The 19,569-nt window shown below is 36.5% G+C and overlaps 1 protein-coding gene and 1 pseudogene across 1 annotated transcript; one reads left to right on the forward strand and one right to left on the reverse strand.

Annotated features, from left to right (window-relative positions):
- The first annotated feature begins 537 nt into the window (after positions 1-537).
- LOC138351287 (uncharacterized) lies at positions 538-8,248 on the forward strand (annotated as a pseudogene).
- A 4,105-nt stretch (positions 8,249-12,353) lies between these two features.
- LOC138351308 (anaphase-promoting complex subunit 7-like) lies at positions 12,354-18,125 on the reverse strand. The gene is made up of 4 exons (XM_069302955.1): positions 17,948-18,125; positions 16,015-16,160; positions 15,606-15,720; positions 12,354-14,363 (listed from the first exon to the last, which is right to left on the reverse strand). The coding sequence occupies exons 2-4, from the start codon at positions 16,155-16,157 to the stop codon at positions 14,295-14,297; spliced, it is 327 nt and encodes a 108-aa protein (XP_069159056.1). The 5' UTR covers positions 16,158-16,160; positions 17,948-18,125; the 3' UTR covers positions 12,354-14,294.
- Between the last annotated feature and the right edge of the window lie 1,444 nt (positions 18,126-19,569).

The following is a 19,569-nucleotide window of genomic DNA, read 5'->3' on the forward strand; positions in this document are numbered from 1 at the left end:
CACTTTACTTCACCTCTCTCTCTCTCCTGCCTATATATGTCCAAACTTACTGTCTTGTAAATCGTTCCTACTGAAGATGTATTATTAAAATACAAAAGTACTTAAGGAAATTCCTGTTTCAATTCTTCCTCCGTGGTCTGACACTGTCACTAGTATGATATACACATTATGACATACTAGTAGTGTATTTTATACTAGTAGTATGATATACACTGCTGGTGTGATGTGCCCTACTAGTATGATACGCACTACTACTATGCAGATGATCCTCTTGACTTTGAAGTAGAAAACAACGTTCAAAAAATATGAAGTACAGTATTACATTTGCCTTATTCAGCATTGCCTATGATTTTCTTGCATGATCTACAAAATGAACACTGCTTACTCTGGTGTGGGTTGCACTGGAAACCTTTTTTTTATTATATGTAGCCTATTAAAAGTCTTACACATCTGCAATTGCATTTTGCACAAATGAATTGTATAAAAAGTCATGTATTATACACAACAAAAAGCCTCATTTTCCTAATTAACAACTGATTACTTAAGCCAGGGCCAGTTTGTCTACATCTTTCATATGACCACAGTTTCATTGGGACGACGCCACTCACGGCTACAGCCCCGATGCCTGGTTGCTACATGCGCATCTTCGCTGGATCACCCTCAGACAAAGCAGTAGCGGAGAATGTGCGTATTGGTGATCCCCTCAGCATGGTCATCTCTCTGGATGATCAGGAAATCTACGGCATGAAGGTTACAGACTGCCTCGTGAGGGACGGCCTTGGCTGGGGAGAACAATGCTCATCAACCATGATGGGTAAGCTAAGCTGCTGAGTAACATTGTTTCTTGCTTTTCCCCTTTCTTGTAAGAGACCAGTAGCTTGAAAGAGACATGTAACAGATGCCTTCTTTTGGTTCTTTTTGAATTAAAAGACGTTCAACTATAGGTATAGTTTTGCCAATTCGTTATCTTGAATTCCTATTTCATTCCATTTATCACGTATTCCTAATACTGTATTGGTATTCCCTCTATAAATGGTAGCTATTTTCTCTTGTGGCAGTCACATCCAGGTAGGCCTACTATGCACTTTTCATTCAAATGAGTGCAAGAGTTGATTACTTTATCAGGAAGATTTTTCTCGGTACAAGAAATGTCGGTAACATATTCATGATTTATAGTTATAAAAATGAATCTAAATTCATAAGTTTTGGATCTATATAAATTAATGTTTTACATCTGAATTATTAAAACTGAATATTGTATTAAAAACTATAATTAATTACTCTCATTATTAATGTAACTGTGTAGTAATAAACATGACAATGCTAGCATTAACAATCCTTCATGATGGCTTTGACAGGTGCCCTGTGGACTATGAAATTCTGGGAACATTCGAGTACTCCTCCTCTAAGACCACAGCTTCTGTACGCTTCCAGGCCCATAAGTTCCCTTACACCTCATCTGTATATTATCAGTGTAATGTCAAACTCTGCATCAAGAATGCTGGAGGCTGCGATGATGTGGTGAGTACCTTCTTACCATAATGCTTTATTATTTTATTCATCGTATTGTTTTGCCAAACACCATTTTTTTTTTTTAACTTCAATCCAAAGGTAAAATTGTTCACTTAACAATGAAGATATATTGGAGAGGAAAATATCAGTTGAAGTTCAATATGTAGCCCAACAGACCGTTCTTGAATGATTAGGAATCAAGGTAATAGTGAAGATCAGAAAGTGCTGATAATGATGTACAGAAAGATAGCAGCAGATAACATTTTGCCCACCGAAGGGGATCTCAAAGATTATTAGTAAAAATTTAAAATTATATTGTTATCAAGTTATTGATAGACAGTTTCAGATATCGAGTTTGTCACTCGGGAAATAAAGAGATACATTAAATTTTGCCTATCCAAATTTCTTGCACAATTGATCTGAATAAAATTTTCTTTACAGCCACCTGTGTGTGTAGAGGGTCAGAACTTACTCCGTCGACGACGTAGAGATGTACCCGAGGTTGATGGAGATGGTAACCTGAAGGAAGTGGCAAAAGTTGACGAAGCCCTTACTATTGAGGTTTTCACAGGTCTCTACGTAAATGAGGATGAGGAAGTAAGTACTAATTTTAGACCTAAAGTTTGCCTGTAAAATACTAATTTATTAACTGGGGGGGGGATGGGGGAGGGCAAACAGAGCAATGTAAAAAATTGTGGAAGGAGGTACAGCAGTTTTACCTCTACAAAAGATGAACCTTCCAGCTTATGAAGACAAAATGCCAGTAATTGCATTAGAAAATCCTTTTAATTTTTTAATCATTATTGTATAATGTATGATTGTAATAAGGCAACAAAGACAACTTATTTTAAAATATATGATTGTAATAAGGCAACAAGACAACTTATTTTAAAATGTATGATTGTAATTGGGTTTGCAAAAGTATACCTGCTAAAGGTAAAAAATGAGAGCACACTGCCACTTGTGTATGTAATGCGTGAGGTTTTTACTAATTATATGTAGTATAACAAGGATATAATTATACATAAAATATGTGGTAAGAGGAGAGAAAATAAGGTTATGAGTGAGCAAATTTTTACAGGGAAGCCTAGGCAAAGATCAAACCAAAAAGAACCTCTCATCTGTATGGAGGAAAGGAACAAAAGCCTCCAGTGAAAGTGTGTAAAGCACCTTTGCAAACCACTGAGGAAGGAAAGAAGTAAACTCCTTTTACCCTCCATTTCAGCACACTGGTGGCAAATCAAGACCAACAGCCAGTGGAGTAGAATGAGATAAAATGAATGCCATCCAATGTCATTTGTTAAGTAAAGTCTGGGTAAGACCCCCAATGATACTCAAGGTGAAATAAAGATGCAGAATATACTAATCATCTGGGTTTGTTATCAAGCTCTGCTGTTCCTTAGGATTGTTATAGCAATGAAATAAAAATATTCTATCAAATTGTGTTATGAAGGGTTTCTTGTAGAAATAAGTACATCAACACAAGACCCCATCTTTTCTGTACTGACAGAGGTGTCTGTCACCAAGGTGCTTTACCCAACTTCCAAATACTTGGATGCACAATAAGTTTATGAACATCTGCAATAGGCTGCTAGGTCTGCTGCCCTTGATTACATTAAGGAACGGAAGCTATGCTTCCAAGGAGATAATTCAAGGCTATTTATAACCCTAATGTCATCACCCAACTGACAAATGAAAGTGCAACAAGCTCAAGGTAAAAAAATAAACACAAAAATACAGCTAGAATAATTCTTGCCATACTAGTCTAAATTTCACACACACACTTAGGAAAATGGCTGAATGTAGACGACCTATTACTTACCCAAGTGTAATTACAAGATGAGAGCCACACTCGTGGTGTCCAGTCTTCCCAGCACTGTCATATGATGCTTTAAAACTACTGACAGGCTTAGCCTCCACCACCTTCTCACTTGTTCCAACTGTCTACCACTCTGTTTGCAGAACTAAACTTTCTAATTTTTTTGGCAGCATAGTGTTTTTGGTTTGAACCTATATCCTCTTGTTCTGGAAGTAGCAGTTTTTTCAATTATTGTCAATTTTATCAATTCCTGTTACTATTTCGTAAGTAGTGATCACATCACCTCTTTTTCTTCTATCTTCTAGCTTTGGTATATTTAACACCTCTAACTTCTCATAGTTTTTGTTTTGGTTCCAGAAGCTATTAATTGCATGTCTTTGCACCGTTTCCAATTCATTGATGTTCTTCTTGAGATATGGGCACCATATAACTGGTACATATTACAATTTGGTGTAAAAGATTGTAAACAATTTCTTTAATATTTCATCATCCATGTACAGTATTTAAAAGTAATGCTAAAGTTGGAAAGCGTAGCAGATGCTTCTCTCACACTGTTATTTAGTGGTCCTCGGGTGACGGTTTACTTTCCAGAACTAAAGATTAGTTTAAAGTGTAGGAGTTTCATCTGCTGCATTTTAATAGAAATACAATTTTCTGATGAAAAATTAGGTAAAATATTATTAAACTTATGCTTTTGTTTTGCTTATCATTTGTCTATATTACATATTCTTTTAATATTAACATCTATAAATATCAGAATGTGTCAACATATAAAACAATGACACCAATATATATAATATATATATATATGGCCTTAGATTAAAATCTTTTCTTTCTTGCAGCTTCCTGAACCTGAAGGAGCCTCCGACACACTTACTCCTCTAAAGGAGGAAGTGATAGAGGATCCAAACACATTTTGTCTCTCTCCAAAGACCTTTGCTATTGGCATTGCCATTGCTGGTCTCATTCTAATGGTAGCAGTTATTGCGTCCATTCTCATACTCATCTCCCGCCGTCGTAGGAGAAAGGAGGATTCAACCACTGGTTCCTCTATATATTCCAGTCCTTACACCAATACAGCTTACAGTCACTCCTCCTAAAAATATTGGCAAAAGTGAATGCCAAAAGTGTGTTGGAGCATCATCAAAATTTGTGGCATAACTTTTTTTTTGTAATTCAGATGGACAGTTTGGATATTATAAGAAAATAGTAAATTAAGAATATGAATGTACAGTAACTACTGTATATTTCCTAGAGTTGAAAAATATATTCAGAACTCAGAACAGTACTGTAAATATGAAAGTGAATTTATAGTGTATTGTGAAGAACATGAACCTCTTTCTCAAAGGAAGCAAAGTACAGTAACTGAAGAATCATGGTCAGTAGGATTACTACAAAATTACTGACATTATGAATGACAAAATTCTGCATGTCAATATTATCAGTCTATAAATGTGGATACACAGTTGTGTTATGGTGCAGTACCCAGCATCCTAAAACAGGAAACGTAAAATGGTGCTCCGGTATAAATTGTCCTAAATATAGATAGCAAGGTGCATAATTAACAGCTTAATTGATCACTCACACTATAGGAGAAATACTAAATACAGTACTAAAGTATACATATTGAAATGCTTGTGTGTTTATGCTTTTAACCAGCTGACAAATTTGATGTTTGACAGTTTGTTAAACTTTCCTAACTGGTTGTGAAGTTTGTGTCTTGAGAGGATGAGGGGAAACAGGTGGCCAAAGGAACAGGGAAGTTATGCCCAGAAAGTCAATGAAAGATGTTTTTAAATTAAAATAAAATACAAAATATTGTAAGTTTAGACTGCTTAGTCCATACAAAACTTTACTTTTTTTTTTTTACTATGTTTCTGGATGAAATTTTGTACATATTTGGATCATTTTTCTCGGTTTAAAATATGATGCAAAATAACAAACAAAAAAGTTAATTTGCACTGTGTATAAAAAGTGCAAGTGACATTTCACTGGCTTTTCTGGGTTTGTTCAATACTCAAATTCTTTCCCCATGACAATAGAACACTGCTTGAAGTACCAGTTAGTAGACTATTATCAGTCAGCCACTAGGCCTGAGAGTAATTATTTAACATGCTGGAATAATCTTTTTAAGCACTGTTTAACAACTGGGGTCTCTGTTCCTTACTCAAGCGTCTCCCCTCTCTTCTTGCTAATCTTATCAAAGATCCGTCCATAAATAAGATTTATTCATTTCTCAGAGGTTGCTCCCTGAGGAATGACTTTAGTGTCTACATAGGATAAGGATAACTGCGGCAAAAGTGACTTATGATGCAATATTACCTGGTGATCTGAAGTAGTGTTACATAACCATCAAGTGTTGGTTAATGATAGTCCTTGCTATCATTGGAGCTAGACCGTTTCCCTGTTAGTAGACTGCAAGCAATTGTTTTAAATATTTATTATTCCAAGAAGAATAGGATGCAAATTTGGCTGTTAATAATAACCTTTTGCTATACACTAAATACTTCTGTAAAGCATGTATATTGGCAAAATTAACAATATTTAGTATTTAAATAAGAATTGAAAATTATATACTCAGCATGCTATACAATACCAGTTTTGGAACACGGTGCTCTATAGGTACAGTATATATATATGACAAACTCTTGCAATTGCTTGCAGTCATAAAATTAAGTAATTTAAAATGGATGAGGGCATTATGGAAAGTTATCTTTGATACAAGTTCACTCCTCAGTGGTGACTTGCATCAATAATGTGGATATTATGGTTTCCTTGTCAGGATTAAAATGTTCTTGTGGATTCTGCAAATAAGCAAATTTGAAATTATTCCAGAATAGCTTATGATTTTCTCTTGCTCCTTTATACATGTATAGTAACTTGTGCAACTAGTTCATAATGCCCGTATCCTCACTATAGTGTAGCTATAGTTTAGTGCCATAAGCTGTGTGCTTACCTATCATATTTGAGCAATCAGAAAACACAAATGAAATTGTACATCTCGCTGACAAAAGGTACAAAACCAGTATCAACCTTAACAGGGTAAATGAGAGCTTCCCACTAGCCCTTTAATATTTGTTGATGGGGCGAGACAGTGTTTCAGCTACATTGCAGTTTGTATCCAAATTTGATTTTTTTTTTAATATTCCTATTAAAAACTGTTGACAAGTTAGGCACTACCTATTCTGGAATTTTAATTTCCAACAGTGAAGTCCTGTGAAGTGAAGCTTTAACAAAATCCAGTAAAGAAAGCAATGTCCAGATGGAACAGACAACATTAAATCCTACTGGTTTGGATTAATACTTAATTGTTAAACTAAGTATTAATTCAGTAATTTAACAATTAAATTGTTAAAAAATTAAAATTTTACAAGTATATTTGGTATCAAAATTTGAGCATAAAAATAAAGAATAACAGATGTCTAGTTTGAACAGAATATTGGTTGCAAAGGAAGGGGACTGATCTAGACTGGAACTTCACTGTACATTTGATTTGTCATATTGCAAAAACAATTAAATTATATTATGGGATAATCTGATGCAAGCAATATACTATAGCATGGGGGGAAGCGGTCTGTAAAATGTTGATATAGATTTTTTAAAATAGCAATAACCCTTGTTATTCACCTTAAGGATTTTGTAACACGAATGCAGCATAATATTAGAGTAATTTTCAGTTAGTTTATTGTATACATTCTTGTTAATTATTAATATTTTAAGAGGATGACACTGTAGTCATTTATACTGTAGATTTTTATACCAAATGTGAAAAACTAATTTCTAAATGACATTACCAAAGCTCAATTCCTCATGGATAATAACTGCTTTTTGCATTAACTTTATTTAATGTCATTTAGTAAATAGTTTTCTTTAAACTTTTTTTAATTTATGACTGACGGCCTACGGGGCAGCTATTAAATGTTTAAGTTTGTTAGATTATAGCATAATACACACACTTTCTATTATATTATTTAGACACTGGTTTACATGTGCATTGTGTTTATCTTGTTCTAACCTCTCAAGGCTTCAGTATATACATATATAGCTTACTTTTGCTACACTTCTCAATAAGTTTTCCATACAATGCACTTCTATATCTTTGTCTTGTATAAAACAGTTGTGTGAACAATTGCCAAATAATCATGAGCATTCTGTAATTAACCAAGTAATCATGATTTTTAAACATTTTGTAGTCTAGATCATTACCACAGTTCTGTTTCAGGTCCCTGTGTTTAAACACTGACTAAACTTGATAGTATCTTGAAATAATGGTACATGTTTTCAGTTATCAAATCCCTACTTATTCAATAATAATGATTAACATTGTAAAAATAATTGTATAACTGATGTATACTATATTTCAAGCTCTTTGTCAAGGGACCAATTTGGGTAAGTAATTGTGGTGGTAGTGCAGTCTACCTGTCTGCAAATTAAAAACTCTAAACTCACTTTGAGCATTTCTACTGACATACACAGGTCCCATCAACTGCTTTATAACAAAGTTTACATTACAATACTTTGAGTGACTAAATATTATGTTTATAAATTTACACAGTATCAGCATTTAGTAATTGAGTGTTGTTTTGAATCTTTACATGTGTCAATTTAATGCAAGTGCTGCAAGATGAATATTCCAATGACATTATGCTTAGAAAGATCGATATTGATTTAAGGCATCACTTATTAAAGGTACTATTGCTGGTTATTATGGTGCAATGAAGGATGGTGCCACTAAGTATAAGGCCATTCAGGTATTGTGCCATTAAATTATGGCATGTATGTATGTTACTAAATGAATGATATCACCTGTGCCTTGTTGAACCATTGTGAGCTATCATCTTCTCTTGTGCGCTACGCGGGATGGTGACGGGTCTGTAGTTGCTCCACCGGGGACACCAAATAAATGCAATGAATTTGTGATAATGTTTTCTTGTCCCTGAATGTGCATGCATAGTCAAGTAGAGTAATAAAGTGAACAAAAATTTCCAAACAAGAAATCAATGTAATATATTATCATTAATGATACATATCATTAAGCCTGACTATTTATACCGTACATTTGTAATCAAAGTTAATATAAATTTTGCCACCAAATACACTGCTGAAAACAGTCAAATGTTCTTGTTCTTAATGCATTTCAAGTTGATTTAATAAGAAAAAAAAAAAGCTTTGAATATAATTAAATGCCAATTTCTGGATGAGCCCCAGTGGCTTCCTGAAGCTACCGTACTGTACTGTCACTGCTTGTGTACCGCTACTAGGTTGCATTCATCACCGTTCTATCACCGACCAGAACCTGGCTTCCTCGGAGGCACAGAGAGCAGTGACGTACGTATATTTACTATGGGAAGTGGGGAGGTCCTGGCATTGCCTGCTATACCTCTTTATCTACCAATCTATCAATCCACATAGCCATCATTTACCTATCTATCCATCTTTCTATATCATTATCTATCCATTCACCATCTTTTTATCCAGTATCTATCCATCCATCAAACCATACATCTATCCATCCATTTACTATGTGTCTGTCTGTCTGTCTCTCTCGTATTAAAATACTGTACAATTGTCTAATGTGTCAAGTAGTCACCAGTGAGAGGAGCTAGTGGTCTATATAAAAAAAAAAAAAAATTGCCACTTTTGGAAAAAAAAAAAAGGCCATGGGTTGAGAAACCTTTAAAGCTGTGGAAGAATCATCTATTTTATGTGAGTACGAGCAAATTATTGACAGCAAGAAATTTCTGTTAATTTTTCCCAAGACCAGTGAATAATGGTGCAAATTAGTACAGTACAAGGACAAGAAATTGTGAAAATATTTAGCTATGCAACTGGTGGGCAGTGCCAAATCATCATGGGAGTCTGAATGTAACCGTGGCACACTGTTTCCTTTTGAATTCTAGGGACCCCAGCCAGCCTATACTCATCTCACACTCCAGACCATTCCCTCTGCCAATTTGGGTTAAGCAAGCCCCATGCATATGGCCTCCAACTTCAGTCAGTCAGACAGACATTTTATCTTGTAGTATATATTTATGCCATCACTGGGGAAGGTACCCAGAGAGTCAGCAAGACAAAGCAGACCACTGCTGGCTTTAACGAGACCGCAGCATCGAGAATCGCCAAAAGAACATTCCCAACAATGTAAACAAACCATCAAAATCTCTTACTATTGAAAGCTCATTTTCCCCAACTCGGATGGAGGCAGCTCCCAGTCAGCCAGCCAGCATGTCCACCTACAGTTCTATGGCAGATCTAACCAACCCCCAAGCAACCTAGAGGGTGTCAAAGTCATCAGGGCTCTCCCAGAAATTGGCATTCATTACATTCAACACTGGTTTTCTGGAGAGAGCCCCATGTGGCTCCCTGAAGCTAACTACCAACAGAAAAGGAAAACAAAAAGCCACTTACCAGGGAGGAGAGAGCACTGCAGGAACTAAGATGAAGACGAGGATTTCTGGCTGAGAGAACCCAAAGCCACATAAGGGTGCCGGGGCCTGGGCACACTGACAAGATACTGGGTTACCAGAACCCTGTTTGTGCCACTTAACTGAAAAGCAGAACACTTGGAGCCAGAGCAGCAGAGAAGTGATCCGGCACATACTACACATCTGCATAGAACTGAACGTGGAGATGCCGGCTGATTGGGAGCTGCCTCCCCACAAACGAGTGGGGCAAACAAGGTTGCACAAGTTTTAAGAGATTTGATCATTGTTGGGAGAGTTAGTTCACTAGTTTTCAAGGCTGCAGTCTCGTTTGAACGCGCATCTGTGATACAGAGCCTAATGAACCATAATATGCCTAAGCTCTACCCAGGAAAGTAAAAATTTATAGTCTCTACATATTTATTGATGCATTTAAATTAATGAAGCATTTACAGGTATTTTTATCGTGTGTGTTAAAATACTAAAGTATATACAAAAATAAACGTCATTGTTTTTGATAAAAAAATTCACTTGTGTGTTGAATTCTTTTATCTGTATATTCACATATGGAGCCATAGGCCACATGCATTATTCTGGAAAAACAGTATTACACTATAAAACTAAAAAATGGTTAATTTCAAGGGTCAGGCTTTAAAATGAACTGATGTATGGTAAGAGTCCAAAGATTGCAAATTTACAATGGAACTTTAATTCTAATACAATTAAACCCATGTAATATAGAAAATGGAATGAAACAAGGGAAGGGGAGGGGCTACCTATAACTAGTCCTGGTAATATTTTATTTATCTTGTTGTGCAGTGTTGTTGTCTTCACCCATCATACAACCCTTGCAACTACAGTAATTTATTGTTTAGGCTCGGTAATCTGAATTATATGGGGCTCACCTTATTTGAGTTAACCGAACATTCATCTTGGCCGAATTTCTTACCAGCAATGTCCAAAAATGAGCAAATTTGCAATTTTTTGTACCACAACCCAATTACTCCCACCACTTACCCATGCACTCTGGTCATTTACCCATTCATTTTCATGGCTTACCTACTTACCCCATCATTTACTTGAAAACGATGGAAGTGCATTCATTCAGACTACTGAATTCCAACCTATCTCTCACTATATCATACAGTACATGTAATTTTAATATTTTTCTCACATATCTTTCCCATTTACTTTTCCAAAGAACTGCTTCAGAAGTACCCATCTTCCTCTTCTGAAATTCAACTTCCTACCAATTCCTTTCCCTTTAGCATTTTTTCTGGAACACAAACTGCAAATCGGTTTATAACCAGATCCACCAATTACTTCTGGATGAATAAGCGTAAACAGTTAAGGATCAATGTTCAGTGGACCTTCCTGTCCTGGCCTTGAGCCCAACCAAATTGCTTGTGAGGTTGGGGCGAGCTGATCCCACATTCTATTTCTAGTACATTGTCACTGCTGCCTACTAGTGCCAAATATTTTACTAAAAATCTCTTCCTCTCACTCTATGAACACAAAAGTCCAATATAGTTAGTTCATCACCTCTCATCCTTGTGGCTTTATTTATTTGTTGTTGAATAGATGATTGTTCTGTCTGGAAAGAAATCCAATTGTTCATTCCTAGATCACATCATTTTCAATAGAGGTAAATTGATTTTTAGTTAAAGCTCCCAGTTAAAATTAATCTTACCTCCTTTCGGCTATCCTAATTATATCTCTCACAATGCTCAGTTGCCATTCCCTCATGTTTTCTCAGTGTTCTTGTGCCCAGGCATTGTTTGATGGAGCAGTGTATATACATTACTGTACTACTATCCACCATAACAGACTTCTTATTTAAGCTCCATTTATGTTATTTGGACCTCTACATTATGAGGATTTTGTATTATCTCTCATGCTAACAGATCTTTTATTAATATTGCTAGCTCATCTACTTCTTCACTTCCCTGTCCCCTTTCTACATTATGTAATCTTTTTCAAAGACAAACTCATTGTGCATCCTTTTTCAAGTTTTGTCTCCATCAAAAGAGGACTTGACAAACACCTCAAATGATACCTGATCAACCAGGCTGTGATCAGCTGCATTGAACAGCTTGGTTGACCAGACCACCAACCAGGAGGCCTGGTCAGAGACCGGGCCAGGAATATTGATCCTTGGAATCATTGACAACTAATCAATACAAGTACCAGTACTGTATGTCTAGGCCTCAACTATTATATCCTTCCATTCCATAACTTGTTTATAAATATCCAATTTGTATACAAGATATTTAAGAACCAGTTTTTATTTGGAGTTTTTCCTTTCTATTTAATTTTCTGTTTAGTGAGGTCCTATTGATCCAAAGTCAAAGTATTTACTGGGTTTCTCAACCCATAACTTTGTATAAAAAAAAACAACTCTCCTTCCTTTTGCCTTTTTTAGACCTTTACTTTTCTACGGTTTCTGAAAGTTCTCTCAGTACTTTAACCCTTTTGCATTCCCAAAATTTTTGCCTTTTGCAATATATCCTCCATTTACCTTGTGTTACTCATCGTTTTATTCAGCAGTCTACTTTTGCCATGAACAAATCCACAAGGGCGTGACGAGGATTCGAACCTACGTCCGAGATCATCCCAGACGCTGCCATAATCTGTTTGTTCATTTGATGCATCACGCTATTGTGATTTCTGTGTGTACTTTTGCCATATTCCTACTTTCCAATAAACTTAAATTCTTACACATTTCTTCACAATCTTACCACTCAAACTCTTTAACCCGTAGACAGCAGCTATGGAAAATGGTCATACTCGCCTATGTACCAAAAAAAAAAAAATCCTAAAAATAATTTTTCATTATAGAATTATTAATTTGTATTTGTACACAAGTGAATATTTATCGTTTCACTGGGTGGAGGCGCTCTGCAAGGCTACATCTGGCACTTGTCAATGCCTGGTGCTCGACTTTGCTGATGCTTCCTGTTTTACCCTCGGATGTTTCACTGATTGTATTATCGTTTGTTTTTCTTTATTTACGTCTACAGAGAGCATTTATATCCATATCTGCATCGTACATGTGAAACTCAGACAATAATAGTTTAAATTGTCTTTTGCTGATTACCGCAGTCCCTTAAGGATAGTCAGTAGATGATAATCGCAGCCTAAGAGTTAATGAAAACAAATCTACCAAAGTCTCACAGGTTAGCAACTTACTATTAATGAATAAAATATGCACAATGATAATATTAACACAGTTCATGTAACATCTAGGAATCCTTCTAAATCAACATGTTGCCATCAGGGACTGATGTCAACATATAGTATCATCAGTTATCACTAGTTAGTGGAGCAAGTGATGCAGGGAGGGTACATGTACTCTTGAAGGGATAAGTCAGTCAAGTCTCTCTCTCTCTCCCTCTCTCTGTGAAGTGAAGACCAGTGAAGACCCTAACTTGTACGAGCTCCCTCTACTGAACATGGTTTGTGAGCATGACGACGACACTATAACATCTCAAGTTGGAACAGAATAATGTACATTGCTGCCTGGAATCCTGGAAGCATATGAGTTGTTTTATCTGGCCAGACAACTTGAATGCACGTCACCTAAAGAGGTACCACTTGATGGGGCAGGTCTTGCCTAGAGGTTCTGGTGTAGGGATGAGGGAGAATGGGAAGCACAATATGGTAGTAAGCTATTTTATGCTTTGCACAATATTTATCATTCTACCATACCAACATCTAACCTTGTATTATTTTGGTGTCTGTCAATGTTTGTCAAGAATTTGTATCTGCTTCTCATGAGGAGCTCATTCAATTTTTTTTTAGTCTCTGTAAGGATCTTCCAGAGGGAGATAAAGAGTATCTTTGCCCACCTAAAGTGACAAAATGAATTACAGGAAAAATATACAATGAAGCCACATTAACATGATGTAACAATGAGAAAATCAGTGGGAGCCCTGAGGAGGATTCCAACCCACTCACTTGGTACTCCCGAGCTAGCACCCGAGGCCATTTTGTTCCTGTAAGAAACAACGTTTCTATTTTTCTTCCTTACAGGAACAAAAACAGTAGAATTGCAAACAAATAATCATGAAACAAATGAGATATAAGAGCATCTCTAAGAACATTTATATAGTAATGACAAAATATCACAATGAACATTGTATACTGGACTTTTAAAGGAAGGTCTACGTAGAAAAATAAATACATTATGATGCCGCACTTTATACATGATGCCGTGTTTCTTGTATTAATAAGCATAATTTGTTCATCAAATAAATAAAATACAGCACTGAAATCCTAACATCCTCAATTATATCTACATGCATGTGAAAATGCTGCATAAATACAATGTCCTAAGATGGGTAGTACAATCAATAAATATTCATATATGATTTTGTGTGTAAATCAAGGACAAAGTTTTCCAGTCACTAAATTACAAATACTGTGTACAAAAGTATGCTACTAATCAGTTAGGCAGATTATGCTCACAGCAAATGCAGCATCGACAACTTGGTGCGACTTTAGTTGTTGACCATGTGGTAAACATTTCAGATGGTACTATGCTACTGGCCACTAAATGAAAAGTCCACATCTGACCAAACAGCTTCAAGATCACTTTCTTCCACTTCTCCCTGAAATAGATTTTGATTAGAGAAATCAGATTTTGCAGTGTGACCAAGTTCCATACATAATCTAGGACACGGGTAACAAAATAAGAATACCTAAGAGGAGAGATCCAAACTCTCAGAGTGGGTGGCCAATGGAACACGAGCAGGTACTAGGGAAGAGAAGCCTAGTTAAAAACCACAGTGATTGAAATTACTGGAGATATAAAATGTGGCTGGCATTTACACAACTGTGAAATCATATATGATAATATTAGTAATAGCAACAAAGTTCTCTATGTGGAACAGTTCATCTCAAAAAGGCAAAAACCTGCTTAGTTTAGGTTCAAGACTGATGTCCCACCTTTAGTAGGTACTAGTAAACTAGAACAAATAAGGCTCGAGAGTGAGGGAACAGCTGGCACGGAACTCAGCGAGACCTGAGCTGCTACCTAGTGAAGGGTAATGGGTTCTTGAAGCAAGGGTTGTGATACATGAAAAACTACCAGGTGACAGGTTTTCAAATTGTGTCGTTTGTTGCCTCTATGAGTGTTGAATTGTTCAGTTGATGGTTTGACTTTGTGAAATTCACTTTGGTGTGGGGTTGATCTATGATCCCTACACTTTCCTCACCTATGTGGTAATACCAGATTTTGGTCCAAGGTGTTTAGTATTCATTCAAAGTTAAAGGCCCAATTGTTACTAACAACTCTAATGATTCAGTATCTTTAACTAAAGATAACTACTGAAGGATACAGAACAGAAAAATCTTTTTACGTGAATCATCTCCCTGCCTCACTAAATGGTCATAGTACTGTATAGCAAAGTATTACTCCAGGTAGCTGAAGTCATAATGTAATAAACAAGTGACATCTTTTTACTTAATTTAACCTTCATTGACTCTTGTTCCTCTTTTTTTTTTCCTCAGGGCAGATGTCTTCCATGAAAAGTAGGAAACTGGACAATGATGAAGGATAAATGAATGAATGAACTAAAGGGGGCTGGGGTGATGTAAAGAGTTAATACACAGAATCACAAACAAAGTGGCAAATGCACACCAACTGCTGAAACCTATACTGGATGTCTAGTCATTTGTTGTAAAATTTTAAGGTTACCAATTTATTTTATTTATCAGAATTATAATCTCGGATATCACATTTGAGCTGAAATCAAAATTTTGTTTTGCAACTCAAGTCAATACACTATCAGTTTAAAGAATAAAATGACTTAAAGAAAAAATAAGAAGACAATTAGGTTAAATTATCTTACCTCAGAATCAGCTATATCCTCCACCTCCATGTCATAAGGAGGAGCTTCAACTGCATCAGGAGCAGCCTCCATCTTCTGCATTCCTTCCAAGGCACGAGTATTACTAGGTTCATGGCTGATGGAATCAACATTAATCAAAACTTAGATCTTGAGTACAGTATTAAAATCATGCTAAAACCTAAGCTGCCACAGCTCCCAAACATTTTTATGAAGCAATCTTTAGCATTAGCACATACACTAAACTGTCAATCTTTGATGAAATTAAACAAAATTGTAAATTGTAAATCCATTTTCAGGCTCTAAAATGACTGATTTATTACAACTGGATGCTAGTCTCATTAGTGAAGATAATGAGACTTTCATAATCCAATGAAGCTTATTATCTATTGTAACATTAAATAATACTTACTTCAATGCAATTCCAAAATGGTGTGCAGCCTTTTCCTCATCATGAACATGTGAAAAAAAGTCTGCCAGCATCTGATGAAGACGACTAGTTGATTGTACTGCAACCTGTTTACGTAATAATTCTATTGCAGCTTCGTAACGCATATCCTGTAAATAAAATCCAACATTGAATGTAATGAAATGCCTATTTCTGGTGGGACTCTTCAAAGCTTCCCTGATGCTAAATCCTGGATAGCTCCACCCAATACAATTCACACCACCAGTGTATAGTAAGTCACTGGAAACAGGAGACCTACCAGATATATTGAAGACAGCTAATGTAGTCCTAAAAAGGGTGACAGGCATGAGGCACTGAACTACAGGCCAGTGTCCCTAACTTGTGTACCTTGCAAGGTGATCTCTTGAGGTTATTTTGAGATGATTTCGGGGCTTTTAGCGTTCCCGCGACCTGGTCCTTGACCAGGTCTCCTTTTTGTTAACCCCCTCCCCCTCCTGGAAACAGCCCGTAGCAGCTGTCCAACTCCCAGGTACCTATTTACTGCTAGGTAACAGGGGCATCAGGGTGAAAGATACATTTTCCCCACTTGTCTCCGCCTCCACCTCCACCGGGAATCGAACCCAGAACCTCAGGACTACGAATCCGAAGCGCTAGTCCACCCAGTTGTCAGGCGATGGATAAGATCGTGACAAAAAACCTAGCAGCACATCTGCAGATAAGGGACTTCGTAACACACCCCAACATGGGGTTCAGGGATGGCAAATCTTGCCTCACTGGTTTAATAGAATTCTACAACCAGGTGACAAAGATGAAACAAAAAAGAGAAGAGTGGGCATACTGCATTTCCTTTGACTGTCGGAAAGCCTTTGACACAGTTACACAGGGCGCTGGTGGCTGAGTGGACAGTACGCTGGATACATAATCCTGTGGTCTGGGGTTCGATTCCCGGTGCCTGCGGAAACAGATAAGCAGAGTTTTTCATCCCAGATGCCCCTGTTACCTAGCAGTAAATAGGTACCTGGGAGTTAGACAGCTGTTACGGGCTGCTTCCTGAGGGGGGAGGGGAGGAATGAAAAAAGACAAAAACAATTTGAACAATTTTGAAAAAAGAAAAAATGTCAAAAAGGTTCATTCTGTGTATGTCAGGTAGGCTGCTCCATTTTCTATGAAATATCATATTGATGTTTTTCGATGGGGAAACTATGGATTAATTTTATTTCCACTATTTTTCATGAGGGAATTTGTTTCGCAAGATGAGCGTTTCACATGACGAGCTCGGTGCTGTGCCGGATAAAATTCGTTAATCGAGGCTCCTCTGTATGTATGAATTTATGACTATTGATGATCATCACAATAGGTACAGAATTATCTTAACAGGAGGGTGGGTTGCCCACAGGCAACTAGTGGAGGTGGAAGAATGATCTATTGGCACAAAAATAAGACAAAGGAATTCTAAAATTTGCAACCCCCCCCCCCACAGCAAGAGCAGCTGAGGGAACCGGTTTATATCAGACAGAGCGAGGGGTTTACCAAGACTTAAAGGCTTAAAAATCAAGCAGGAAACCTAGGCACAGGAATGACTCACTAAGAACCACACCTGATGTACCTTAGGAACACACAGCTGCAAACAAGCAAGCAAAAACACTGACAAAATTCTACAAAAATATCTTAATCTTTCAATTACTCGGCTAACTAAAAGTCCTACACTGTGGTGTGCATGGCAAAAAATAATTCACAAAACTAATGTAAAAAAAAAATCCATTTGCTGATTCTAGCAGAGGAGGTAATCACAGATAATGACTGGAGCTATTTAAAGATTAATAATAGAAGTATACTTTACTCTTTCATTGCTCTCTGGCTGACTATAAATTAATGGGCAAGTAGGTTTATGAAATTACACATTTACATTAAACAAATAAATGTTAAGCACTCATACCTGTTCATATAATTCACATAGCAGGTAAACAGCTGGGAGGTGGTATGGGTCTTCTTTTAATGCCTTTTCTAAAAGTGTTTTCCCTTTGCTTATTGTCAAAGTGTCCTTCAGTAGAACAGATGCATATAACTGTAACAAAAAACAAATACTGTATATAGGAATCAAAATATACTTACAAGGGCAGATAAACAGATACACTACTGTATTAATTTAAAGAAAGGGTAACTAGAAATTTTATATTTGGATTGAGTGCAAATGACAAAGCCGAATATTTCCCTTGGTTATGTCACTAAAAAATCATGAAACTGAATTATTAATTGATGAAGCCATCCCACATTAACCACATTCATGATTCACATACATTAATGATGACCAAACCACATATCAGAACGTGAAGAAACGATAATGTTTTGCTCCATCCTGGACCATTATCAAGTCGTGTAACAAAAGAGAGGAAGGTACAGTGAAATATATAGCATAATAGGGTGAAAAGAGGGGTAAGGAGCAGGTAAGAGAAAGATAAGAATATGGAAAGAATAGAATGAATGCATGAATATAATAATAATAAAAAAAAGATGAATTCATAAATATTCTTAAATTTTGCTGATGCTTGTAGCCAAAGATATAATGGGAATGAATGCTCAATTGCCTCCCAAAAAATTAAAAAAAAACTGGGCCCAGGATCTGTACAGGTCACAAGGATGGGCAGCAACAGGGCAAACTAGACATTTCTTTCTAGGCGATCCCTCTCTGCTCATTGTTCTCACACCCTTATTGCAAAATTTATTTAGACTAGTCATTAACTTTATTGGTAACTTATTCAGGGAACCACAAAAATGGAAAACTGACATTTCTGTATAAGCATGTGCTTACCTGTACGTACTTATCTATCAGTGACCGTGAGGGAGTGAGATCTAGCACCTTATGCCTCGCATACTAGCGATATATAACCTGGCATGGTTATATATCGCCTATATATTTATATTACTGGCATGGTTATACATCGCCTTTTTAAACATTAAAGTTTCTATAATTTTTTCTTAACGTTATGGATGGAAGTGACTTTGACAATTTCTTCTTTTAATATATTCCACTTGCTGACCACCTGTAAATAGTACAAGAATTCCCTTACATCTCTACGCCTCAATTACATGTCCAGCTTCCACCGATGAACACTTGCATGCATGTGCACGGGCGAGTGAGAGGAGCAGGGAAGAGATTCCTGGCTGTACCATTTAATAGGGCATCACTCTACTAGCACTCATTCATTCCTAGGCTTACTAACGTTTGGAAAATGTTCGCTGAACATGTAATATGCATCAACTGACCAAATGAAGGCTGTGGCACACAGTTGACTTTCTGGTTCAGCATGTACCTTACATGATAGTAACTTTGCCTTAAATTCAGTTTACTCCTAAAGGATACAAATAGCAAACATACCAAGCAAATGAGGCTGTAGTGTCAGGCTACAAATAAGATGTAGGATAAACTTAAAAACTTGCTGTTTTATTAGGAGCATCAGCACCACCAGAAAAGGGAGAGAGAAAAATAGAGAGAAAAGAAAGAAAAAAAGAAAAAGGCCTTGTCTGTTGTAGAATTTTGCAACATACAGAATATTTATG

This window comes from Procambarus clarkii, chromosome 49, assembly GCF_040958095.1.
Source record: "Procambarus clarkii isolate CNS0578487 chromosome 49, FALCON_Pclarkii_2.0, whole genome shotgun sequence".
Classification (NCBI taxonomy): Eukaryota; Metazoa; Arthropoda; class Malacostraca; order Decapoda; family Cambaridae; genus Procambarus; species Procambarus clarkii.

Excerpts from the sequence above, each read along its gene's own strand:
- LOC138351308 (XM_069302955.1), bottom strand. The coding sequence starts at position 16,157 with ATGCGTTACGAAGCTGCAATAGAATTATTACGTAAACAGGTTGCAGTA. Across the intron at positions 15,721-16,014 it reads CATTTTGGAATTGCATTGAA|CCATGAACCTAGTAATACTC; the intron begins GTAAGTATTATT and ends TGATTCCATCAG. Across the intron at positions 14,364-15,605 it reads AGGATATAGCTGATTCTGAG|GGAGAAGTGGAAGAAAGTGA; the intron begins GTAAGATAATTT and ends AATCTATTTCAG.